The 26,981-nt window shown below is 36.9% G+C and overlaps 1 protein-coding gene across 2 annotated transcripts in view; it reads left to right on the top strand.

Moving 5' to 3' along the window:
* The window catches only part of KIFAP3 (kinesin associated protein 3), a 100,738-nt gene extending 74,996 nt beyond the window's left edge, over nucleotides 1–25,742 (top strand). The window contains exons 20-23 of one of the 2 annotated variants that reach the window (XM_087827751.1): nucleotides 2,579–2,586; nucleotides 8,314–8,333; nucleotides 20,856–20,864; nucleotides 24,704–25,742. In XM_087827751.1, coding sequence (XP_087683877.1) covers nucleotides 2,579–2,586; nucleotides 8,314–8,333; nucleotides 20,856–20,864; nucleotides 24,704–24,778 — 112 coding nt within the window. In that variant the 3' untranslated portion in view covers nucleotides 24,779–25,742. The remainder of the gene's footprint in view (nucleotides 1–2,578; nucleotides 2,587–8,313; nucleotides 8,334–20,855; nucleotides 20,865–24,703) is intronic. The other variant, XM_016221445.2, reaches the window with a different exon arrangement.
* Nucleotides 25,743–26,981: the final 1,239 nt, after the last annotated feature.

The raw sequence follows: 26,981 nt of genomic DNA, 5'->3' as shown, positions 1-26,981 counted from the left end.
TTATTAGTGTACTGGATTATCATGGTAAGAAACTCCTTGCCTTAGGAAATAAAAGTTAAACATGGTTACATACCAGAAAGCATATGGCTTTTGATTACTTCTGATGTTTCTGTCTATATTAGCTATAATTATTTAAATAGAGGCTCTGTTTAATCATTATAACTACTATACTCCCATCGTGGGACAGTTCCCTGCACAAATGTTTTCTAAAACATAATTGGAAAAGGAAGAAATCATTTGGGTTTATAATCCTAATATTTATATGGAAGATTTTGCTGATGGCATTTACAAGGTTAATTATTCTACCATTTATGTTTCGCTGTGAAGAAAGCATTTTTGTACCTCCTTCAGATACTGCCAATCGCCAATCTAAAGAAAGCAGACAATACTGATTTATTCATTACTTATTCGAGAAAGACTTGCTTTCATTTTTTATATAATTATGTGATTTTTACGAACCTGAGCATTTTCATTAAAATTGAATATACAAAACAATGGACTTACGAGCTTAGTTCAGCAAAATTTCTCATTTCTGGTTTTCAAAAATAGTTATTTTATAAAACAATAAGCCATTTGAGCGACAACTGTACTCAGTGACTGTTATGCACTCCATCCAAAGATTTCAGGGTTTTATTTCTTAATTCTGTTAATAACTCTTTAAAAATGACTGGGAAAACTCTCTTACCTTTGTACCTTCAGTTCCTTTACAAAGGTAAAAATATTTAAATAGTGTCTTTTATATCATAAAAGGCACATCACAGTAATGTTGGCTTAAAGGATTAGTTAATAAAACGTACTATAGACTATTTTCAAATCAAGAGTGATATACTTATATATTATAATCATTTTGATTTGAGAATTGTTTGCCCTTTAAAAAGAACTTCCCCTGAGAAAGTTAAGTCTTTCATCTCTTGTCCTTTGTAATTTTTCAGGCCTTAAATCACATAACTGTATCGTTTTCTTTTTTTATTTCCAGGAGAAATAATTTACAATGAATTTCCTTAGGGTTCTTTTGTAGGTAATAGATCAAATAAGAAGGGACTCTCAGTTGGATCAGCGGAGATGCAGAGAAGCCTAGCCCAGACTTGGTGGTTCTGTCTGCATTTCCTCCTCTGGGATCATTTACTCTGGCTTTTATTCAGTCGTTTTTGATTGGTTAGGGTTCTCTTCTAATAGGATTTCTGTGCTCTTCTTTGATAGTAACAAACCATAGATCTTATCTGGCTTATTTTTTAATTCTGTAAAGATTTAAGTATTTTAAATTGCTACATAATTATTCACATATTTTGGCATGAAAATTTTGCCACAAAATGTCCCAGATGTGAAATTTTAAACTAATGGCTACCTTTCAGCTTCTGATATCCAATAGGTAAATTTAAAGCCTATTAGAGCAAACAACATTGACTTAAAATACTTCTTTGGAAAATTTTTATTTTAACTGATTTTAAGCAAATAGGAGTGTTTCTTAAGAACTATAAGCAGGATGTTGAACTCTTGTCTTCACTTTCACTGTGGAGACGGAACAAGCTGACTTAATGGCAACATGAAGAACTTGGGTTAGTTATGAAGAATGTCTTGGTTGAATTTTGAATATTGAAAAAGCTGATATTTAAATACTTTTAAAAAGAGGAAGTGTTATATATTTTAAGTTGTTTTTTAAATAGGGAAATTGTCCAAATGACTTAAAAATTCTTTCCCTCTTTCTTTTCATATATCTTTAATAGGTAAGCACTGTCAAGTTATCTGAAAAAAGAATAATAAAAAAATTAATGTATAAAATGTGAATTTTTAATCATTATCATTGTTTTAATTTTAACATGAAATAATATGGCAGTGACAGGTGACGCGCTCTTTAGACAGTATTTATGGCTTTTCAGTCTTTGCGGGTTTTAACATATCAGTGTCATGGTGTTCAGGTCAAATAGATGATCCCAACTTCCTGCAAGGTAAAGAATAAATTTCTAATTTTCCTAAGAGTTTTTTTTTTAATTGTTTAAAGAAAAACCCTTCACTTTCTTCCTAAAATGGCAAGATTTAGTAATAGGACGTATCTGATAAAATGAGGAAACCAAGCCAGACTTAGAGAGCAGTTCACATTCGTCCTTTCCTTACAGCCCCAGTCAGGGGCCCATTTTAGCCCGGAGGCCTGCGTCTTTGTAACACAGCAAGGCAGTGTAAATGGAAATGCTGAAAATTGGAAACTCATCTATCCCACTCTACACGGGAGACTGGATGTCTGCTAAAATAGATGTGGCAGTTGGACTGCGAATCCTGGGTTTTAGACATGCGTCACTATCAGCCTGAACCTCTGGGCGCCAGAATTTCCCGACATTTAGAGGTAATGCAAAATACATTAGGGCTCCAAGGCATTAGCTATAGAGTTGCCAATCCCAGAGGTCAGATGTAAATCTTCCCCTCCCCAAATCTGAACTGGTGTTAAAAGTGAAGTGGAACTTGCTATTGAAGCTAATTAAAAATAATAGGAGTAAGGCTAGCTTTTCTCCCCCTTTTTACCATGCATCCATACCATATTTTTGGACCGTTTTTATTATAACTCTTACTTTTCAAGACTAACAAGAACCTCATGTTGAGTATTTTTAAACTGCTTCCAGCTTTTACAAATCAGTTTTTGTTGCAGTAAAAATGGTCCATTTTTCTTTTATAGGAATCCAATTTTCATAAACTGGAAAAAAATTACAGAGGCTGCTTAGGTTTCCTTGGGGCTTTGAACAGTGTTTTTCAGAGGGAGGGCCTGGAGTTCTTCTTTGTAGTTGCCACAGTGATGTCATTCACTGACCATTTCACTAGAGCCTGGAATGAACTAGATGTGTCGTTATCTGAGCCCTCTGATTCTTATACTTTCATTTTTCTGTGTCTGTCAGCCTGTTTCTTCTTCCTTTTTTCTCAGAATACGTTGGCATGACCTTTTCTGTGCATTATATGAATTATATATTACAAATACGCACCTTTTAATTTTGTTCACTCTATTTTTTTCAAACATTAAATCAGTTGAAATGTTAGTTTTACTTTTAAAAATCATGCTGAATAGATGTAACAAATTACGTATTTCCTTAATATATAAGAAATAATCTTTCATTCAAATTTTTAAATGTATAATTTTACCTAAGACAAGGACTCCACCTGTAAAAACCAGACATTTCTGTAGCTATTAGGCACCTTGATTATACTCAGCTATTTACTCAGTTTTTTCACTTGAGAGAAGCACCTCAAAATCATATATTCCCTGTCTAAAACACATTGTGTAGTGTTTACAAACTACATATTATTTCTAGAACTCCATTCGATGAGATTATTTCAAAACAATTACGCAAAAAAGAAATGAAATTGTTCTTTGTTACAACCCTTAATTTGGCCAATCCAAAATTTCTTTTATATTGAAAGTAAATATGCCTATAAAGTCCCTTCTTTGATAAGTCCTTTATCCATTTTTAATAGATAACCCAAACTCTCCCATTTGTTCTAACAGTTTAAGTTTTAGTGACCTTTATCACTGTGGCAGTAGTACAGGCACTATATTAAAGGATCCAAAAAAAGTGAAAAGGACCTTCAGGAAATATTTCCTTTGAAAGAAATTGAGACCAAGCATTTGTTCCTCAGTATTGTAAGAACTAAATGTATTGGCAAATACTTATGAAATCTTTTAAAGATAATCATTAACTAAAACACTGCTTTATTTAGTGTATTATTAAATTTTTATCAAAATAAACATCGCCTTTTTGTTACTTATTAATGTCTTTTATTTTTCTCAATAGAGAACATGCTTCATGAAACCTTTAAAAAAAAAACACCTCTTAACTTCCATAATTTTTCCAGACACAGTGGTTACAAAATAAAGCATCCAAATTCTATTTTACCTATCAATTGCCAAGGATTTTTTAATGCTAATACCCATGTATTGAAGCAAAGAGGTATTCTGATCACCTCCTGAAGGCATTTAAATGGATGAAATCGTTGTGGGATGTATTTGGTAACAGAGAACAGGAACCTTAAATTGTTCACTTCCTTTCAGTCTATAACTTCATTTCTAAGACTTTATCCTTATGAAGTAACCAAAGATAAATCCTGCATAAACAAATAAATGATTGTATGTCAAGAAAACAGAACCATTGAGTGTAGTGAGGTACACTTACCTAATTGTGGAATAAACATTATTTTCAGCACCTACTTTTATGCCACATGATTTTGTCCACGTGTTAGATTATATTATATCAGTGTTCTGATTTAAGTCAGTATGAAAGTCAAAATAGGCACAAATAGATACATTTAGCAACAGATCTTCACTTAACATAAAATTCTTCACTTTTTTAAGAGTTGACCACAGACACTTTATAGTTTGCTGCTTTCTTATTGAAAATTATTTTTTGATGAAAAAAACATTATTCACCTATGATATTTTGATAATGTAAAATTGAGTATATCGCTGCCATATCTGTAATTCCAGTAGTGAAAGTCCACAGTATGTTTGGAACATTTAGTCATTCCATTTATATTCATTTGAATGTATGAAAACATTATGACAACAGATTTTTTATTAAATCTTAACATGTAAATATATTTTTTTAAGTCAAGTCTATTATCAAACAATATATAAAATTTAAAAAAAAAAAAAAAACTTACTGAGCACTTATGCAAGGCACTGTTAGACATTTTATTTCCTCTTAGTTCTTGATTTGCATAGGTTCCCTAATGCTTGTTCTGGACTGTATTTGGTTTGGGAGATTTGCAAGAGTTGCTTCTCTGTTTCAGTGGAATTTTGTTAAACCATGATTAAAACACATAGAGTGTTCTATAACCTCTTTATAGAAACAGCAGGGTTGAGTAACATGACAGTATTCTGTTTACTTTTTAAAGTCGCAGAATATATTACTTGATCTGAAAATACCCAAATCTCTGCACATTTTTATTACAATTATATTTGGTTATCCACATGGCATTGTTTTAAGTAAAGCATGTATTTCAAGTTCAGTTATAAGTGCTATACGAAGGTATAATCAATAGAAACAGTTTTAAGTTCTTCCCACTTTCATCTGTATTAACCAATCAGAAATGAGTGGTACAGTTTCGTGAAGTGATATAACCATTCATAAGAAATAGTACTATATGACAGGGAAAATTATATCTGAGGTAAGAAGTGGCCATTTTACTCCCAAACTCGTGGGATGGTGAAAACAGAACAAGAATGGCAGAGCCATAAACACAGTTCTAACTAGAAAATCAAACCAGTGGTTTTCACGCTGAGACTCTTGTTCTAACATAATCCTTATATCAAATCACATTTTCTTTCTAAATACTCCCATAGCAATTCTGCCAGTTCTTTTTTTATTACTTCAGAAAATGTCTTAGGAACCTTCTAAAAGTTTGAAAGAATACAATGTTTAAGGCTTTTTTGGCGTCTAAATGTAAGTATAGAAAGACTAATAACTTGCATTTAGCTAGCATTTACATCATCATGTGTTTCATTTGATCACCAGCAGGTGTGTGAGGTAGATAAGGCAAAGAGTAGTAGTATTGTCCCTATTTTAACAAATAGAGAAATTAAGTCTAAGGGATTTTTAAGGGACAAGCCCCAAACCAGAAGTTACTAAACAGTGAAGCCTTTAAGCTTGGTGAGAGCCAGCACTCTTAGGATTACACCATTACTGCCTCCAAATGCCAATCCGTTGTCTTCGTCTCGTCTCACAGTGAACTGTGCCTAGAAAGTTTTAGAACAAATGTTACTACAGTCCAGAGTAAGATATGTAGGTTTCATTGTATGACATGTTGTTTACCTATTTTGCCTTAGTATATTTGACATGGTTTATTGCAAATTGGTGCTTCAGAATAGAGGAAGGTTGCTACAAATGTATTAACACCTTAATTATTAGTTCACTACCATGAGACCAGTCCTAAGTGGTTAGGTCATAAAGTCCTCTGCAGGTTAACCCATTTGTATAAACAAATGAGAATGAAATGAGTGGGATAATCTCCGTCTGAAGGGCAAGTCCTTTGTTTGGCTAACTAACCAGTGTTCATGTTTATATACAGGATGCTATTGTTTTGTGCCTATAAATGAATCCTTATATATTAGTCTTATTTGTTTTTTATAGAGACAAGTTCTTTCTAGGCTTGAAAAGGCAAAGAAATTTGGTTCTCTGCTTGGACACTAATGATTTGCATTTCCCAAGGAGAATTGAATTAGGTTTTATTAGCAAATTGGGCCTATAACTTTTAAGGCCAAATTTTATTAGATTATCACACATCAGCATTAGCAAATTGTAAACTTTACTGAAATATAGAAATAGAAGTCAAAAATCAAGGCTTAGAATTCTGGAAACTTGGGAAGATGTTTTATCCTAGGGAAATTATACTACTGGCTTGGAAAAATATTTTAAGTGATTTACTTTCCTTTGAAATTTAAAAGGAAGAAAAGTTGATAACAGAACTGCCCTCATGAAATTTGTGTTAATCTTTGGTCTGGTGATCTGAGCAGTTTGGGGGGACTTACACATTAGCTGTATAATAAGTCCAAAGGTGCTCCCAGAGAAAACCAGATTTAAAATAGAATGTATTGTCACTTTCTTAGGACTTTATTTAGGAGAAGAAATTCAGCATAACTGAGTCTATAAATAAAAAAGTAATCTGAATATGACTAGATCCTATAAAATGTTAACACATCAATTGCAGTGTAGCTTTGAAGAAATGGCGTGGGAGTTAATCCTAGAAGAAATGGCGTGGGAGTTAATCCAGTCGTGACTGAGAAGTTAATTATATCACCACCGTTTAGGAGTGATTATCTAGTGTTAAAGTTCATACATTTTTATATGTATTAAGTGCATTTTTGTTGGCTGTGCAGATATATAAAAATTAGTTGTAAATTTAAATGGGAAGAAAATAGAAAGTCCTTCAGCAAAGATGACTGCTTTTATAACATATTTGACCTATGGAATGCTTTTATTTTCAAAACAATTATGAGGTTTTTTTGGGGTTTTTTAAGGGAATGGTATGGAAATTGTCATTATAAAGGCTTGCTTAGTCACATTCTAATGATAAGAACAAAATTATAAGCAATTTGATTGATAAGCACCACCACCCATCCAAGAAAATAAGAAAGAAAGGAAAAGAGAGCATGTCATCTTTTGTTTCATTTAAGTCTGGATTCAGTGATACTGAGCTTACTCCTAAACTCAGGAATATTTTCTAATTTAAGGTTGATTTATTCTAGCCTGTCTGTGTTTTGATTGACTTAACAATGTGATTTAAGTATTTATGAACAATTTTTAAAATTTTATGTTAGAAATGTTAAGCCAAATATTTTTTCTTAAATATTTTTTGAAAAAACAGATGAAACCAAGAACCTATGGGATTTTAAATGTAATATTAATTAATTCCCATATTCTCTATAGTCCTTCCAGATGTGCTATTACCAATAGCTCACCCCTCAGATATGAGCCACGTGGGCTCTGTAAACTGATTTGCACTTATTTTGAATAGGAATTATACAGATTGCTGATGAATTATTAAAGCATGTATTGCCAAATAAATCTAAGAGCAAAATATTAAACTATAGTAAATGAGAAAGGAATGTGCACATGAAGATCTGCCTGCTTTAATAAGTTTAGCAGTTAACCTTCTCAGTTTCAACCAAAAGAAAAGAGTTTCTCTTCTTTTTTTTGTTATTGTGTTAAAAAGGCGGGGCGGGGGGGGAAGGGGTCTATAAAACTGCTTACAGAAATATCTAAGACAAAAACAAGGAAATAAAATGTTCTAAACTCAGCCGTTCCAAACCACTTGAGCTGCTATGACAGCTCATAAAACAGAGTAGTTTTTAACTGGGCTCTGTTTTACATTGCCAAAGTGAATTTTCCTTGCAGGAAGTAGCCAGAGGGTTTATTTAGTTTCCAGTCCATGGCTTTGATCTTTCTGTACTGTCACATCTCGGGTTACATAGCTCTTTTTCACTGCAGTAAATCTGCAACAGTTAATGAGAATAAAATTTCCTCCTCCTTACTGATCACATGCTGTTAAATGCCAAACCATAGCCAACTGCATATTTGCAGAATTTCAGCTACAATGTATGAAAACGGTGCAATCAGTTTAATCTTGTCGGCTTTGTAATTCATTTTATTGAGCTTTCTTTATTTTTAAGTGACCTACTTTATCAAGTAAGTGGTTGCAAGGCCAAACCTGGGAGAAAGATTTAGAATGTTAACAAACAGAGGAGAAAGGTGTGCATGTGTTGAGGAGGTGGGTGAGGGGGGTCGGGGCACATGCATGTGTACCACCATTAAGACTCCAAGTGAGTCTATACTTTAGTGCTTCTGAAAGGCCAGGCCGTTCTTTCTCTTCAAATAAACTAGTTTGGTAGCTCTTTGATTATGTTGCATGTTCAGTTTCAACATAAATTTGCACTTAGTGTTTATTTAATAAGCCAGAACATTATTTTTAACTTTTGATTAAAGATTCCGTAGTATTTAATGGAATTTAGAGGATTTCAAAAAACTTGGTCTCTACATTATAAGAGCTATTCTTAAGTTAAAATTACATTGTTAAAGCATCCATTGAACCATCATATCAAATGGGGCTGTATTCATACTGGAAGTATTATAAATATTTGTAAAATAAATCAAAATTTAAAATCACACTTAAGGAAACTATTTTATACATCATTAAACATCTTCATGCTGAAGTAAAATAAAATCTCATTATTTTTTATTTGCTTTTTTTTTCCTTACAATGAAACCTCTTGGTTGAGGCATTATTTGATTCAGTCAATATAGGTTGTTAAATTTATTTTTCACTTATACCTTTTATCTTTTTTACTGTCTTATTTTGTGGTTGGTAACTGGAACTTATCTCCATCAAGAAATTCACTCTTAGAAGACCATTTTAGATGATAACCATTGATAAATATATTTTATTAATATACATTTATATAGATCATAATAACATAAATAAGTATTATTAAAAATCAGCTTCTAGTTTCTTAGCATTAAAGTCACATTTACTGTTATCTTATAGCCATCTGATTCCACAGAAAAAGTTATTTGTATTCTCATAAAAATTAAAATGTTGAGTATAAATCAGTAGTATGTAATACCCATTCATTGATTTAGATAACTATCATAAAAACAATAACTGAAATTGTATTGAAACTCAGAATAATATTTCTAAATTTGGGCCAGCAACGTCAGATTTCCTGATAAAACAGAGGACCCACTTGGGAAAGTGCCTATTTTTAGTTACCCAAAGAGAAAGGAGTGATTTGAACTTTTTAAAAGAGAGGCGCAGCACTACCCCGGGCCTTTCAGAAGGTGTTAGATAGAATGGAGAACTGTTGAACTGTAAAATAAGCCGGTCTGTGTGTACTTAAACGGAAACATCGGAGTTCCCACGTGGAGGAACATGGTGGCGGCTCAAACAGAATTTGAGACCTGGGAGGGGGCGCTGTTCCATAGTCTGCTGCTTCGCTTTTCCGTAACATTCAATCGCATCAGACCCTTAGTCCATCACCCACCTGAAGTTCTGGATTCCAAGTCCACAGAAAATTTCTGCACAGGATAAACATTAATTTTTTAAAGTTTTTATTGTTCTTAAACTTCAAACAAATAAGTGAAATTGGTCAGAAAAGTTTGTTTCTGGAACATGAACAGTCCAGCCCAGCTTTAAATGAAATTGCTGGAAAGAATTAGAAGCAACTCAGGCTTCAGTGTCACTTAGACTTCATCTTTACCCTAACTCAGTTACTTGAAATGTGATTCTCTAGAATAACCGTCCGCGACCTGTCGGCGAGTGACCATGATGGCACTCGCTGAAGTATCTGTTCCCTGAGTGCCGGCAGCGTGCTGCTCGCTGCTCATGGCAGCCTGGTCTGCTGTGCCCTTCGCAGCTCGGGTGGGGAGTCATTAACAGTGAGGAAGCCAAAGCTTCTCAAGTTAAGCAGCTTGCCCAAGGTTTCTTCCCACCGCTCAGCGTCTGCTCTTATTCCCACCCACCTTTCCTTCCTCCCTCCTACAGTGAAGGAAGTGTCCTCTGCGCAGAGCCCAGGCAGGCCGTTCTGCTCTGGCCCCCTCCCCTTGTTGCCTTCGCAAGGACTTCTTTGCTGTCATCTCTCTTCCCTTCTGTGGGATCATTTCATCAGCTTATGAATGTTACCTGGAATCACTCTCATGGGCCCCACATCACATTCCAACTACTGCCCATTTCTCACTGCCCATCACACATACTTCTCAGAAGTCTCCTCTCCACTCTTCACTTTCCCCAGTCTTGTCAAGATCACCAGTGTCTTCACCTCGCCACATCCAGTGACCCTCCTTCATTCTCAGCAGTGTCCAGGTCCTGCTTATGAAACTTCCCTTTTCAACTCTCAAGATACTTCCTTTTTCTGATTTTCTTCCAAGCCCCTCTCCATTCCTTCCTAATGTTTTCTGCCGCTTTAAATGCTGGTTACTTCAGGGCATCGGCCCTGTTCTGTATACACACAGTTTTGGGGGCCCTCTTCTCTCACTACACCATCACCCAGAGGGTTTCATTCAGATCCCGTGGTTTTAAATACTATGTTTTAAAAAGCATATGTTTTATCCGAGAGCCCTCTGAGCACCAGCCTAGTCCTCTCACTAACATATCTCATTGATTGTTTGATAAAATCATCAAACCTAACCTTTGATTTCCCGCATGCAAACAGGCTTCTCCCCTAATCTTCCATCTCAGTCCATGTCACCACCCTTCAGCGGGTCAGGCCATCAACGTTGGAGTCTACCTTGGTTCCTCCCTTTTCCTCGCCCACACCACTGTCCCCAGTGCAAACCATCTGCAAAACCTGTGGTGTTCATTTCTAGACTGTGTCTCAAATTTGGCTGTGGTGTTTTTTTCATTTCCACTGTTAGTACCCTGCCTAGTCCAAGCCACCAGTGTCTGTCACCCAAACCATTCAGTAGCCTCGTAATTAACTTCCCTGCTTCTACACTTACCTTCCCTTGCAATGCATTTTTTTTTTCTCTGTAACCATTATGTTCTTTTTAAAGTGTAAATGAGATCCTGTCTCACCTGCCTTCAGTGGCCTCCCACACTCCAATATTAAAGTTTAAATTTCTCACCATGGTCTATAAAGTCCTGCAGTATCTGACATTAACCCACTTCTCCAGCCTCATCTCCTGCAAGTGGCCTAATTGCTTACTAATTCCACCCCGCTTGAGCCCTTTTCCAACCCTCAGAAACGCACCAAGCTCCTTCTCACCTCAGCACCTTTGTATTTAAGTTGAAAATTATTTTGACTTTGAGCAACTGGTTTGTTCTTTCAAGTCTCAGCTCAAGCATCACTCCCTCGAGAGTCATCCTGACAAAACTACCAAAGAAGCCCCTTCTCCCCCATCCTGTGATTTTATTACTGTCTGCCTTAGCACCCTAATCATTTAATTAGTTAGTTAGTTAATCAGTCAGTCAGTTAGTTATTTTTTGTTCACTTATTTACCTTCTTCCACAAGAATAGTCTCCAGAAGAGCAACTTGTCTTATTCAGAGTTGTGCCCACAGGGCCTGGCACACACTAGGTTCTCAGTAGATGTTTGTTTGGTGAATGAGTTATCAGGGTCCAAGCCGGCATTCAAACACATACATGTCTTCCCCCATTTCCTGGGCTGTATTTTATTTTCAGTGTTAACTTTTTCACAGTGTCTTAAATTTATATTTAATCTTTACTATTTCAGTATCATCCTTTCAAATGTACAATGTATAGAGTACAGGGTGGGGCAAAAGTAGGTTTACAGTTGTTCATACGGAAAATAATACAATAATTAATAAATAAGAATACAATAATAAAGTGTTCCGTGTACTCACAACTGTAAACCTACTTTTGCCCACCCTGTATTTATTAAATATAGAATCAAGATACACACACTCAGTATTACATGCTTGTATTACAGCATTGTTGGTAGGAGCCTGTGCTATGTGGGAGATTTTTTAACGACCTATGTAAGGTCAAAACGTCTTTTGAATTGTAGCGTTTTATATAGATGAAGATGCCTGCCTCATAGTTACGATCAAGTTAAGAAATCCTCACTGCACGAGAATTATACTACCACATGTCCCACTGAGGACACTGAGAAGCACTCATCTTACCGAGCACCCGCGCGCTCTGTCATTAACATTTTTTTCATTATTGGGAAAAGGAACTTTTAATATCCCAGTATTAACAGGTTTTGTGTGATTTTTCATCATCAAATAGCCCACATCCTGTAGAAACAAATTCTATGCTCTGCTTCAAGTGGGTAAAGGGCTTCCTTGGTCTTCTTTCCTGTCCCTGGGTCTTAACTAATGAGCTGTCAGTAACTAGTAAATCAGAAGTATAGCATATGTGCTGTCGGAGGTTGTTATTTCCAAAAGATATTTTAACTCTTAAAGTGTCTGTGATGACAGATTAAATTAACTTTATAGCATATAAGATAAAGATATAATCAAGGTAGGGGATGTGCATTTAATGTTTTCTTTTAACTGTGATGGTCTGGTAAGTCACTAGAATTTACATAGGAGTAAATTCTTTGTTATAACAGTAAGCTCTTTGGAAGGATTGGTCCAGTCGGCAGCTTGTTATGACTTTGTAATAGAGATAATGCTTCTTTAGAAACACATCTATGTCCTACAAGACATAATTTGAATAATCATGAGATTTGAGAAAAGCTGTTGTATCAAAGAGTTTATTATAAATGTTGATTTTTTTTGGTGCCTCCCATCTCATGAGCAGAGGTTTAACTGAGTAGAAATCTTTCATTTTACGAAGGGAGGGAGGGACTAAATGGCTATTGATGAATTCTCAAAACATTCAGTAGAGTTTTAGATTACAAAGGTTTGTTAAAATGGATCCAGTTTTCTCATTTTAAAGAGGCAATAAACCTCCATTGATGATTATTTGAAAATGGAGGAGATGTCTGGAGTTAAGAGGATTAATTATGTACTATAGTTCTGTGGATTTTACCTGTAGGAATTTTAGGCCAATATGCAGCCTTTCAGTAGTAGCCCAAGTCACTTGGTAATCTCTGAACTACTTCATGCCTCCATCAATTAAATAGAACTCAAACCTATTTCAAAGAGACAAGTAGGGCTCTGTAATAGAATCTAATTTCAAATGCTATTTGTTTTTATATTTGAGAAGAATATTAGTAATTTTCTAAACTTTATACTTCTATTATTAAAGTTAATTATTGGTCAATATAAAATCTATGTATGTGTATGTCAGTTTTTACGTAAAAGCTACATATTTCTATGGTCTCATTTCAGACCAGTGAGACACAATCTACAAATGCTTTCTTGTGCCCTTTGATTAAGTTAAAGATTAAAGTATTTTTAATAGACTTTTAAACAGGAGCATGATTGATGATTTCCTGAATATCTTCTCTTTTGTGGACATAAGTCTGCATTCTACCTCATGTAATGTAATGAAACGTACACACACACACACACACATATTTTAGGCCTATTTTCTTTGTGTAGCTTTACCTAAAGTTGATACATCCCACTTTTTTAGAAATTCTTTCCATTTCAGGTTTTTCCAGCCAAAATCAAAGCACCTTCATATTGGCCTGTCAGAAATTAAAAGGCAAAGCAATCTTAAAAAGGAATCCAGACTTGTGTGGACAATATTGAGTGGCTAACTTAGAGCCCCTCAAATGAGAACGAGGGGGAGGCTTCTAGGGACATAGTTAGGCAAGTAAATTTTTAAATTGCAACTGTAACTTAAAATTACAACTTTTCAAATTGATACAAGAAACCCATAAAGCTATATTTACATGGATATTAAAACTTCATGCTGAGATAGCTTTTGAGGTGGTAAATGAACAGGAATTCTTAAAAGTCTCTAAAACATTTTTTTAAAAGGTTTCTGGGTTTTAAGGACTTTATAACTATTGAATTATTATAATTAACTCGTTCTCTGTATACACAAAGGGGAAAAAGAAACTATTACAATTTCTTACTGTTGCAACTTGCCTTTATCTCTCAGATTCTGGGGGAGGGAAGTACTGTTTGCCATCAGCAAGTGGGCACCGTAGTCATTTAAAATAAATCAGTTTGTAATCTTTCCTTATCCTGCATACTTGAAATAATTAATATAGGTATACAGTTGACCCTTGAACAGCGCAAGGGTTAGGGATGCTGATCTCCAAGGCAGTAAAAAATCCGCATGTAACTACAGTCAGCCCTCGGCGTACGCAGATTCCCACCCGGAGTTTACCTTTGAACAATGCGGCTCCAGTGCTGGTCCATTGAAAGACACTTGTGACCAACCACGAAGTTCAGACCTGCATTGTTTAAGGGTCAAGGCACCTATGTAAATACTGCCTAAAACCCTATTCTGCCCGTAATCTCAAGAATGTAAGCTGCATTCCCATCTCCAGGGAGAGTTCTCCTCACCTTTGCCCAGCTTTGCTTCTAAGTCCCGGATTGTCAGGTTGACACAACCCCAAGACAGCAAACATCCCAAAATGAAAATACCCCACCCTAAACACTTCTGTGCCTGCACCCTTTTCAAAGAGAAGCCAACGCTATAGCAGTCAACCTGAGAGCAGAAATGTGTGCAAGGTAAGAAGTGATGATTTGCGTGAAATAACCAAAAGCCTTACCCCTGATTATGTACTTCAAAATAAACTCACTAAATATAAAATCAGACGAGAAAGCATGTAAAGAGCCTTTGCTAGTGTTTCTCATCTCTAAAAGTGTTGTATCATTTGCATTAGTCATGACACAGAATCTGAAGGGTTTTGATTGCATATCCCGTTTATACAAGGTGTCCATTCTCGCTAAGGTAAAAGGAAGGTATGATTGGCCATGGCATTATTTTAGTGCAACAGCAATTAGTTGCCTGTGCTTGGGCATAACTCTCTATGAATTATGTAAGAACCCGTGAGGGTGACCAGAAAGCATGTGTGAGAAGTGTGCCAGGTGTGATAGAGATCTCTTCACTGTCTGGATTAGGTGGCAGGAGCCAGGATTTTCTAAGTATTTTAAGGAAGGCTCTATTATTTTCATATGTCACAACAATAACAACACCAAGTGTGTAAGAGTCACTATACCGTTCTTGTAAGAGACTTGGACACACAGTCTCAGGGCAGACAGATGTTAAAAGGTATAGCCCTTATTCTTATTTTACAAAAATCATCATGACAAAGAAAGTTACAGATACATACTGAAACAAGTTAGCAGTAGAGACAGAAATCATGTCCAGATATTCTGTTTCTGAGGTCATTGCACTCCAATAACTTGTAAAAAGTTCAGGAGTTAAATTCATATTTAAGTTAGTGTTGCTGAATTTAATAAACATAATTGCCAGTCCTTAAATTAAGGGAGGGAAATGCCTACATACATCAGTATTTTAAAAGTTTCCTTATGTTGCTTTGAAAATAGTTAATTTAGAAGATGATAGTAGGGTACAAGTAAAAAAACTATTTGTTAGGATCGTATACTTATACTTTCCAATCTACACTGACTTTGCTTGGTATCAACTCAATGTGCTGAAAGGGTGCTTAGCCCCATTCTGTGAAAATTATAAGAAAATACCTCATTTCATCATCAGAAGACTGCATCTGGTTGATTAGAAGGACTTAAGTCCATCCGTATCTTGACAATCTAAAGTTAGCCTTGGACATAAGTAGAAAATGAATTCAGCTTGGATTTGTTTGTGTATTTGTTTTTACAGATCCATAATATAACATATTCTCAAGGACTAAGAGAGCTCGTAAAATTTAAGAGTGGAGATTTGCTTTAGTACCTGTTCTAGCGCTACATGCAGTGTTGGTACAGGATATAGTATACTGGGGTCCTGAATGCTCTAGAGGTCACCAGATGGCTATGAAATATTTATCTGACCTGTGTTGATTACTGAAATTACTGAGTTAGTGGCTGAAAGTGTTTGTATAACACTGCCCAACACAGAGGTTTTAAAATGTTATCATAATGCAAGGAAATGCCTTTTTATTGTACATTTGATCATATAAACTTACTGAAAGTCATACTTTCATGCTTAGCTGTTTTAAATCATGCACTTTGAATTTGTTTAAATATTATTTCTGTTATCCATTCTTGTACTCTTAATTTTAGAAACATATTAGTTTGATTTAGCTACAAAGAAGTCTTTACTTTTCAACCACCATTTGATTTTTATCAGCAAAAGATAATTTGTAGGTTATTTAGCCTAAAAATTGAGACAAGTAAATGAATAAGTAGACATGACATAAATTGGAAACTTTACATTAAGTTTCTTATATTTGATAAGACTTTTGAGTTTTTTCACAACAAACATTTATCCACCTCTTATGTAAGATAGTAAAAGAAAGTGAAAAGTTTCAAAACTATATCGAAATATTCCCAAACTATATTATTTATTTAAGCACTTTGGAGACAAGGTTTTAACAGAAGCTTAACAGTAATTTCCATTTATGAGACTGATATGTCAGTAGGGATAGCGTGCACGTTGGGTAGCCATGGTACCTCGTTGACTATGTCCATATGTCAGACTGCTGTTTTATAAAGAAAGACGGAGTTGATACAGCCCACTTTGTGTTAGTACTCCTGATCACCGGGGGTTCTGTTCCAGCTCCTGAACGTGTTCATTTTGATAGTACATTATCACTTTAAGATTCTGGCTGGTGCTTAAATTACACTAACTGGAGGTCATTATTCATATTTTAACTGGACTCAAAAGTTTTTAGTACCAGCATCAACTTTTGAATTATGCTCGAGGTCTTAGACTTTACAGCATGTTTAGTTTCTTTTCATTTCTTATTAGTATTTTTCAGTACCTAATAGTCTCCGGCTCCCACCTCCAACAAGAACTCTCCTCTCTGTTCAACATCAGAAACATTTTCCTCTTTGGCATGTGCTTTCTCGTTCCCCAAGCAGTATAAGCAAATTGGAAAGTTCAGCTGTCATTCTTGGAAGGTCATAGATCACACTAGCAGCCCAAGTAATCCAAGAGGTTTTAAGTATCATAGCATTTAGTTTAAAGTGAAATTTGCTCTGACAGGGCTGGCAGACCAATAGGAAAAAGAAATATTTGTGCTTGGAGAAGTGCATATGTAGAGACCAAGAGTATAACTGATGGCTGGAAGTGATTTCAGTCTAAAAAAACAAATCATTAAGAGAGTGCATAGGGGTAAAATACACAGTTCATATTTTAAAGACTCTCAAAATGAACCAGCAACGAAGGTTAGCATTACAGAGTAATTAGCTGTGGTGTTCGGCCTTTAACTCACTCAGTCCCAGACAGGACGGTTAAACCATCCCTGTGAAAACATTGCTACTCACATTAGAGTCTCTACGCTAAGCCTACAGCAGTAATTTTTGTACCTTAAGAAGCAAGGGTATTATGACAGATTATATAAATGTTGAAGCAGTAACAGACAAACAGTTATTCAAAGGAGGTGCTAATGACTCAGTTTATTGACCTCGGGGTTACTTAAGCAGCTCGGTGAGTTCCCGCACATTTGGGGGTGTGAAATGAGGCATTGCCCTGATACTACAGAACTGCCAGTTGCAAGCAGTCCTTGTACCTCATTGAAGAAATGGAAGTTAAAGATACTTTCATTAAAAGATTGCTGTAAAAAGTTGGAGACCACTTATAGATTTAAGTGAGTGATCCCACCAGCTTGGAAACCACATCTGAGAGCTTCCACCAGGTACCTGTTAGGGTATTTTTTCTGTTAATTGCTGCAAAAAAGAAAACATCTTCTAATGGCTCAGTTGTTTCTTCCAAATCCTTGTTCTCGTGAAGACAGCCAGTCTCGAGTCACAGGGTACAAAGCCTATAAATCCTTTCCCTGACTGCAGAGCAGGGAAGAGTAAAGTGGGAGCGGCGTCCAGCAAGACACAGACTGAGCTGACTCGGAAGGGCCCCTCCCACACAAATGCGTAGAAAAGGCGGGCGAAAGGTGACAACAGTTTATCACTTATGGCCAAGTTCACAAAGATCGGAAATACCCCCAGTGACACACGTGCACAGAAAGGAGTCACCCACAAGAAGACTGAACTAGGTATAGGTTTCGCAGTGTAGAGGATGGAGCTGAATTCCCTGTATAAAGTCGGGAACATCAAAGCGCTGCCTTTTTCTCACCAGTTGAAAAGAGATCTCGTGATTTTAATTCACCAGCTTGCTCCATATATATGAGTAGTTTCAGAATTGAGACTGTATAGTCTAACTGAGGGAATCCCAAGTCCAGAAATTATTAAAATTGATTCAGGACAATGAAATCCCCAGGGGCTTGAAAGGTTATAAACAAATAAGAACCTCTCTGTAGAAATATTTCCAAGCTCAGGGGCCAAGAGACAGGCCCAAAAACAAATAAACCTGAACTTGAGCCCAATAAAATATTACAGAGCTCATAAAGAAAGGACTGTCATGAAGGAGAATTGTCAGATGCAACAGTAGGAGTCAGGATGCCCAAGAAGCAGAGTTAATAGAAAAATCTCAGTGAGACTGTAAAACATAAGAAAGGTAAAAGGATAGAAAACTAAATGATGATATAATATGAAGAAGTACCAGCTGTAACATCTCCACATAAAAATACCAGTAAAATAGACTCGGAAAATGCTTAAACAACAGATTAAGATGTGTAATGAGAGAAGTTAAATTGAATGATATACAGGAGCACTAATAAAAAGGATTTTCTTTCTTTTGTAATAAAGTCATGACTATTTTACACATGCTTCTCCCATCATTAGTACAAGTTAGTTTTTGTTGGAAGCATCTCAGTATAGTAAGTAAATTAAAAGAACCTGCCAATGGTATTTTTCCCCTTAGAACTGACAGATGTCTTTTTTTTTTTTAAGTTTTTTAAAAAATAAATTCCACGTGATTACTTTAAACACAGCTTCCCACTACTCATATCATTTGTCCCTGATTTTGGGGGGAAATATTACTTAGCTTGATTTCACTAAAAATATGATTCTTTAATATTCTGTAGCCATTAAGTTTTATCATAATAAAAGGAAAATTGATAATCATGCATCTACAAGATTAAAGAAAACTAAATGGGAAATGACAGCTGACCCTGATATGTATTGGTGAAGCCCACTGAAAACCGCCTAACTGCTCACTTTCTCAGTAACACGAAGGCTCAAGTCCAAAGCAGCAACACCTTTGAGCCACACGAAATAGGGGCTTATTACATATAAATGATAGGAACGAGATGCTGCGGGCAGCTCCATGAGCATTGTAGAGGCCGTTCTACAACAGTAGTGCTTTTGCTCGCGAGTATGTTACACTGGTTAGTGTCCAAGACAACAGCTCTTCTAGCATTTTGATAGGCCCTGCAGCCACTTTGCATGTGCCTGAAAGATACTCCTGCTTAGCTCTAAGTAAATTGTTTCAACTTATAAAGTGAAGACATCAATTATATGAGAAAGCAATGGAAACCACGTTCTGTCAGTGGTCAATATGCGGAGAAATTTAAGTTCTGTAAAGGTTGCTTTAAAACTTTGTAAAAGTGCAATACTCAGTGATATGACAAGCCCGCCATCTAGTGGTTGATCTGTAAATTACAAACGCTTAGATCTCGATTTAATAGTACATCACTATACAAACGTTAGGTATAATCTTATAGACATTATCTCACTTAATCAACACTTCCCTTGTGACTGTATAAGAACATCGAGAAACACATGTTCACTCTGCCACGATAGTCCGCCCTTACTACTGAACAGAGACACAAACCTGATTCGTCTGCGTGGGACACCGCAGCCTCTAGTTACTGGACGGAGCGCATTCCCATAGGAAAGGGGCAAAACTTGTTTTGTTCCCAACTAACTATAACTTCTAAATTTTTCAGCCAGTTTTGATATTCTTTCCCTTTATTCTCAGTTCCCAAGTAAGTGTATAACTCAAGAAAAAGTTTTTTAAATCCTAACTTTTGGTCGTGAACTATGGCATATTGGTCATTGTTTTTCTGCCAGTGCCTCTCTGAGCTCTCATTAATGACTTCACACATGGACAGACATAAAGTGCTCCTAAATGTTCCCCATGCTCTTGCCTCTCAACGCCTCTTATTATCACAATTGTCCTCCTAAAGTACAGAAGTAAGTTGTTCCCCTTCTTAAAAACCATGACAACTCTCCAAGTGTCTAGTTCTTAACATGGCATGTGAAGAACTTTCAGAATCTATCCTGACCCCCCCCTTCCTAGCTTTATCTCCCACCACTTGCTTATATCATAAACCCAAGACTTTCACCATAACGTATCACTTGCTCAATCCCAAAAGAATTCCAGCCTTTGATTATCTTACGGATCACTATTAATAGACTCACTATTCCCTGTGCATAAATTTATTGTCATAAAGGATTTTGTCTTAGGTAGAACAGAATCCCTAAAGAAAGACCCAAAGTTAAAAGAAGAGATTCAGCATGGTAGTTATAAGTGAAAATTTCATATGTCTGTACACAGAATTAACACACACATTCAGTGTAAGCCACTTTGTGGCAATGACGCCTTAGAGAACTTGTTTAAGATCAGTGCTGTTTCAGCCTACATTGGCAGAGTCGGAAAGAATCTCACTGTATTCTATGCTGGTTCCAGACCACATTATAAATGACACATTTCACCTTCATTTTAAGAAAAATACTGAAAAAGTGAAGTTATTTTAGAGAGCAAGAGAGGTGGTAAAGGTTTTAGAGACCATGGCATGAGGAATGACTAAACAGGAGTTGTAAAATAGATATTAAAGAAGAATCTGACTTCTCGTGTGGCTCCGGAGGGTGAGTCTAGGACTGACAGAGCCAGACATCAGAGTGGCGTAACAAGGGACTTTGCAACAGTCCGCTGTGGCCGTGAGTGGCACAAACTGCGCCCACCGTGGAGCGAGGCCTGTGTTCCGGGAACAGGGTGGCCCTGTCAGGGATGCTGGTGCGGGGAAAGCACGGGCTCTAGACGATTTCTGGAAGTGTGTCCAACAAGGATTCTGTGAGCCTGTGGAAAGAGAGCGAGGCTGGAATTTATTCTTTTCTATTTTTTAGCATCCATTAATATATTCACTATTTACTCTGCATTCATTTTACTGACTAGGGGATTTCAAAGAAGGAAAAAAAGACTTGTGTTGCTTTTATCTCATTTTAATAAAATAACGATAATACTTTTCACTTACGCAGCACTTTTCACCCAAGGATTTCAAAGTGCTTTACAAACATGCACTAATTAAGCCTCCCAAGCAGCCAGAGGTAGGTGGCTTTCCTCCCTTCCTGTGGGAATGTCAGCTCTGGCCCAGAAGTTCAATGAGAGCCTCAGAGGGCCTGGGATTGCTCCCCGGCTGCTGTCCCCCGTGTACTGTGCTGCATGTGATACGTCACCTGTCATGGCTGGATTCCTCCCCCTCCATTATCTCAAGTTTAGAATTCCAATGAATGCTGTTAAAAATTTATTTGAAGCCTTGTAAATATTACAGAAAATCCAGTCTTCTGCTTGCTGAATGCTAATTAGATTTCTAAAGGTGTTTTGGGTTTTTTTTTTAAATATAGGTGTAGTTTTATTTTTTTATTTTTTTTTAAATATAAAATTTCTTTTATGAAGAATTTGTGATTTTCCTTTCTAGGTACCCAAAAATCATTGTTCTTGGATCACAAAATTTAATAGCAGATGGAGTTGGGGGGCCTTACCTTTCCTAGTTGTCTTTTCACAACAAACGATAAACATTTTCATTGAGCTAGAATTATATATTTTCAGGAAGAGATCTTGTATTGTGGTATCCTTCTAATTTAAAGTTCTAAAATCTGATATCTAGACATTGAGAATACAGGTCAGATAACACTACATAACTAGTCCTGGGAAGAAAAAGTGGCCTCGTTGTGGCATGTTCTGATCTGGAGGGACACACAGCTTCTGTGGATAGGTCAGGAGGCCCGGGAAGAGGACCTGCACATGCGGAGACACACGGCCGTGCGGGATTGAGACCCGTATAAACAGCCAGCTGTACACTTGCCCGAAGCAGCTCAGTGGTGCAGGGCGAGAGCAGCTGCGCACCCCACGCCCAGGCGCCCTGCTTCCAGGGTCCCCGGTGAGGAAAGGCAAGCGCCTTTTGTGCTCTTGACTCCAGCGGAGTCTTAGTGCGTTGGAAAGCAGTGTTTTTGCTGCAACGCTTCCCTTTTATATTCGTGGTCTGTCCCTTTCCAGAAGATCTTCCCTAAAGAGCCTGTCCCCTGTTTAAAGGAGAACTTGCTGTTGGGCTCTCCTGGTTTTGGGCCAGATTCAGCATTAACAAGGCCGCATCCTATCCCGCAGGGGTAAGTAGGGTAAATAAATGTCCACGCGTCGCAAAAGAATGGAGTTGGCTTCAAATCCTCCTTCTCTGGAAGTTCAAGACGCTTTGTCCTTGACATTGTATTACACAGAGATCTCTACGCAAATAGAACTTAATCACAGGAAACCTGCAGCTCAGACACCGCAACTCATCAGAGCTCTAGGCCGCGTCTTTCTTTCCCTGACTGGGGTGCAAGTTTTCACCAACAGTGCGACTGACATTTTTAACAACTATAGTATCCACCTGTCAATTTACAATGGAAAGTATAGCCATCAGGCAAATCAGAAAACGTCTCAGTTTCTTCTTTACCCTGTCGGCAAGCCCCATGGGAAAGCAGTGATCAGAAGTTTGCCTGTGGGTCCTAGAAATACAAAACTGAAAGTTTCGCAGTTTGAATGTATAATGATCTCAGACTCTCAGACCCTGTATTAAGGCTCCTTCCTCAGTGAGGACAAGCTTGTCAGGATGGTCAGGCGTTGTTAGAGGTCACCCCAAGGAATGGCTTGGGCAGTTCTACCAACACTGCCTCGGAAGCTCCTTGTTCTGTGCCAGGGGCGGACGGACTCCCTTCTGAGGCTCGTCTTCCTCCCTCAGGCAGTTAGTCATTTGTCACAGTTCCTCAGCGAGAGCTTGTTTCCAAGGTGCCTTTGATATTTCTTCGCTGATCTGCTGTGTGCTGCTTGTTTCCAAGCTCTTGAGAGAGATCTCACCATAGCCCTTAGGTTGAGAAAGACAAAATTAACAAGTTTAACCTAAGTCTGCTGCTGCTCAGCCTCAGAAGAGAGGCTAAATATGTAGGGAGTGGCGGAAGGCGGGTAATAGGTAGAAAGATGAAAAGGAAGGTGAAACCCACAGCTCTGCAGTCACTCTTCACATACGGAGAGTTGTTCAGATACATATTTGTTAGCCTTAGTGCTTCAGGAGAAAAATCTCAACAGCCAGTTCCCCTGATTTTAAACTGAGACAGGTGTACCTGAGCTCATGGACTCCACTGATTTCTCAGACATCTTGAAAGCCACCTCTGGAGTAATATTTCCCTTCATATAAAATTTAACCTTCCCGTGGGACCAAGGGAGGAGGGGCGTGCTAATATTTTGCCATTTTAAGATGAAATTCAGGCCTAAAAATTTCATAAATTATAGATGAAGCCCAAAAGTTTGATTTATCTGGCATCACTCACTGCAAATGCTCACCTAAACTTGTTTCAGAAATTCCATTCCCGAGAGGTAGATGCACATGACTAACACGCCCTATTATATTATGACTCTTTACATTTAGTACTAAGTCCTATCCCAGCACACATGGGCACACACATTATTTAAAACCTTGATAAAGTTACTTCTAAAGTGTTTTCATCTCATTTTGAGCTGTGAGAGGAAAGGAAGTTAGTGGCTATATGGGTATATTGTTTAATCATATTGAGATTTTGCTTATAAGAAAAGTGTTTTCCATCTAATATAATCTCAAATCATCTTAAGTCATTTAAATATATTTATACTTTTAGAGTTTACATTTCTGCATTATAGACCCTTTCCTTTGATTGGAAATGAGCTCACTGGCACCCACTGCATGAGCTGTGCATGAGCATGTTACAGTTGCCATATTTGCCTGGCAAAATAAAGCTCGTGGTTTTGCTAAGTGTTGGGTAATTCTCTGAACCTTAAAAAGTGCTCTGGAGAACAGATTCTCATCCAAGTAATTGACTAATGGATGAAAATAATTTTTTTATAAAGTAATACTCAGAGGTCATCCATTGTCCAGCTGTCTATAACTGAAGGCTATCTTTGGGCTTCTATTTCCATGGAATAAATTGAACCAAAATGCATAATTTACTTGCTGTTACTCAAAAGAAATGTACTATTGAATAATTTTTTGCACTGAGGAGTCAGAAGGATTGCAGATCAAATGTGGCTCACTTTGAAATTCTGTGAAATTTCCTGTCTTCTCTCTTTACTCACACGCTTAGTGTGTGATTTGGCTCTGAGTGAGTGTTTACTGTTAAAATCAAACTGTGTCCTTTCTAATAGTGGATCAGTCCTATATCTTCATATGAAAGAGATCTCATTATAAACAGCAAAATGCACTACGGTTTTATTCCACAGCATTGTATTTCTGATCATTGCTAGCAAGTAAAATCTTTTCATATTCTGGCATAAAAGCCATATATGAATGTAATTTATTGAAACTTCTCTGATCTGTCCTCCTCTTTGTCTTGGTTACCTGATTACAGTGGTTCCCAACATTTTAACACACATTCTTACAAGTAAATATTTATCATACACAGTTTTATGGCTGTATTTATAAAGGATTAATATCCACATCAATCACTTCCACTGCTAGGAAGAGAATCTTGAGGGTGTAAAGTCCAATCCTCTTATTTGACCTGCATTGTGGATGTGTGATGAAAAATATAAATTCTATTTCTTTTTCTCTTTTTAGCCTTGGAATGGATGGCTTTGGCCAGTCGGTTGGCCTTCTCGGACGCCCAGCCACAGCGTATGGATTCCGCCCTGATGAACCTTACTACTATGGCTACGGATCTCGCTAAAGTCGTCCCTTTCCATATGTACCCTTAGCTTAGGAGAAACCTGTGTGGGTTGGGTTGACTTTGAATCTTGAGCTAATAATGCATGTTGATATTATTGCGGTCTGTGCTTGTTTTTGTTGTTTCATGTTGTTAGCTGCAGGTTAACTCCACCCTCTCCATCCTGTGTTAAGCACATCATCGAGCCACACCTTGATGCTGGATAACATTTCCCATGACACTCAGAAGTGGATGCTGAAAAGCAACTAGACTGGAAAACAAACACTACATTATGTACATTAAGTGACTAATTTAATTTCTATTAAAAAGAAACAAAGTGAAAATGAATTAGAGAAAGTCATGTGTTTCTATTTAGTGTATTTCATTAGGAGTTACATGCTTATATAGGGTGCATATGAATTTTATTTTTCCCTGCCCCTTTTCCCCCCTTGTAAACTCTTAAGTATTTCATGTGACATGTGCTTCCCTAAAAATTTATAAAAAGACGTCACCATTTTATTCCACGCCATGTGCCTGAAAGGTTGCTTCCCAAAGTTATTAACTAGGAGTTTTCAATTAACAATGGAACATATGCCATAAGTTATGTTATATATGAGTATAGTCTCTTCAGCCATTTGAATTCATGCCCTTCTGATTTTAATATAGAAAATCTGGGACATCTATTAGTATGCATGAAACTAGATTCATATTGGGCTTTTATTTATGATTTGTGAAATCTGAAGTATGGAAAAGCTAATTATAGGTCTCATTGAGGAAAACTAAGGAACAGTATTTTGCTCACTAAGATACTTGTTTCCCATTTGCTCACTTGTTATTATAAGATAAATTGAGGTAATAAGAAATGAAAACATATTGTAATTAATAATGAGTTTTAAAAATAACTGTTATAATACTGAAAATTTACTAAAGCAAATAAAATAGCTATAATCTATAGATATTTGCTTGAATACTTGCTGTGGGAGAAATTATGTGTGGCTTTGTCCTGGAGAAGTCAGATGACTTCTGTCCTTGTGTTTTAGATCTCATTGATCTGCTGCACTATTTATTGGCTTGATTTGTATTCTAAGCATAGAATAGTAGCGCTGGAAAGAGCCTTTGAAATAAACCAGTCCATCTACCTACTTGAGAACCAATCACATAAAAACTTTAAATATAATCAACAGATTTTTTAAACTACCTCCTATGTCTAAGGAAGAAGATGATGCTTCTGAGGGAATATGTGACTGAGATATGATTTGTGTGTTTGAACTTACAACCTAATTGATCTTTCTGAAAACATACATTTGTCTTAGTTTCTATTTCAGCCACAGAATATTAAAGTTGGAAAGGGCCCTAGAAGCAACCCTGTCAGATTCTTTTGGTTGAAGGAACTGTAGCCAGGAGAGAGAACATGATTTGCCCAAGCTTATCTATTTGGTCAGTGACATAACCTGTCTCCCTGCTTCCATCCCAGTAACCTCAATACTAAGCAACTTGTCTTGTTATTTGCCATATGTACAAAGATTAAATACATATAATAAGTGACATTAATAGAAAGACAAAGCAAACATTCTATAGCTTAACTTCCTACGCCCTGTTACAAAGTGCTTGGAAGAACATCATGTGAAGTATCTAATGCACAGGAAGTACTCGACACGTGTTAGCTACTCTTGTTACATTACCTTGTTTTATTTTTTCATAGAATTTATCATTTGCTGAACTTATCTTTGTTCACTTATGTGCTTATTGTCTGTCTGTCCCCCTAACCCCTAAGATGTGAGGTCCATTGAGAGCAGAGAGGTGGTTTTGCGTGCTGGTGCCTCCCTCACCTCTGGAGCAGAAGCTGGCACGCACAGTGAGCCCTTCACAATGAGCAAGGAGTGAATGTCAGGGAAAATGAGCCGCTGAGCACAGGTCCGGGTTCATGAACCGTAGCATGAAACTTAAATGGGGCAGGGCACTTTGAAAAACTAAAATAACATTTCTAGCCCTAAGGTACTAGCACATCTTCAACCCCTTAATTAAAAAAAACTAAAAAAAACTTTATTTGGGCCACTCAAACAACCGACTCTTCTGTAATGATTGTTCCTTCTTTTCTTGGTGGTCAGCACAGGGCATGACACAGAAAGGGTGTGTGTTAAACACCTGTGGAATAAACAGTCTGCAACATGAGCTTACACGCTCTAGAACATG

Source organism: Miniopterus natalensis, chromosome 19, assembly GCF_054644295.1.
Source record: "Miniopterus natalensis isolate mMinNat1 chromosome 19, mMinNat1.hap1, whole genome shotgun sequence".
Classification (NCBI taxonomy): domain Eukaryota; kingdom Metazoa; phylum Chordata; class Mammalia; order Chiroptera; family Miniopteridae; genus Miniopterus; species Miniopterus natalensis.
The sequence above is the reverse complement of the archived record's forward strand: the minus strand, read 5'-3'. Positions and strand labels throughout refer to the sequence as shown.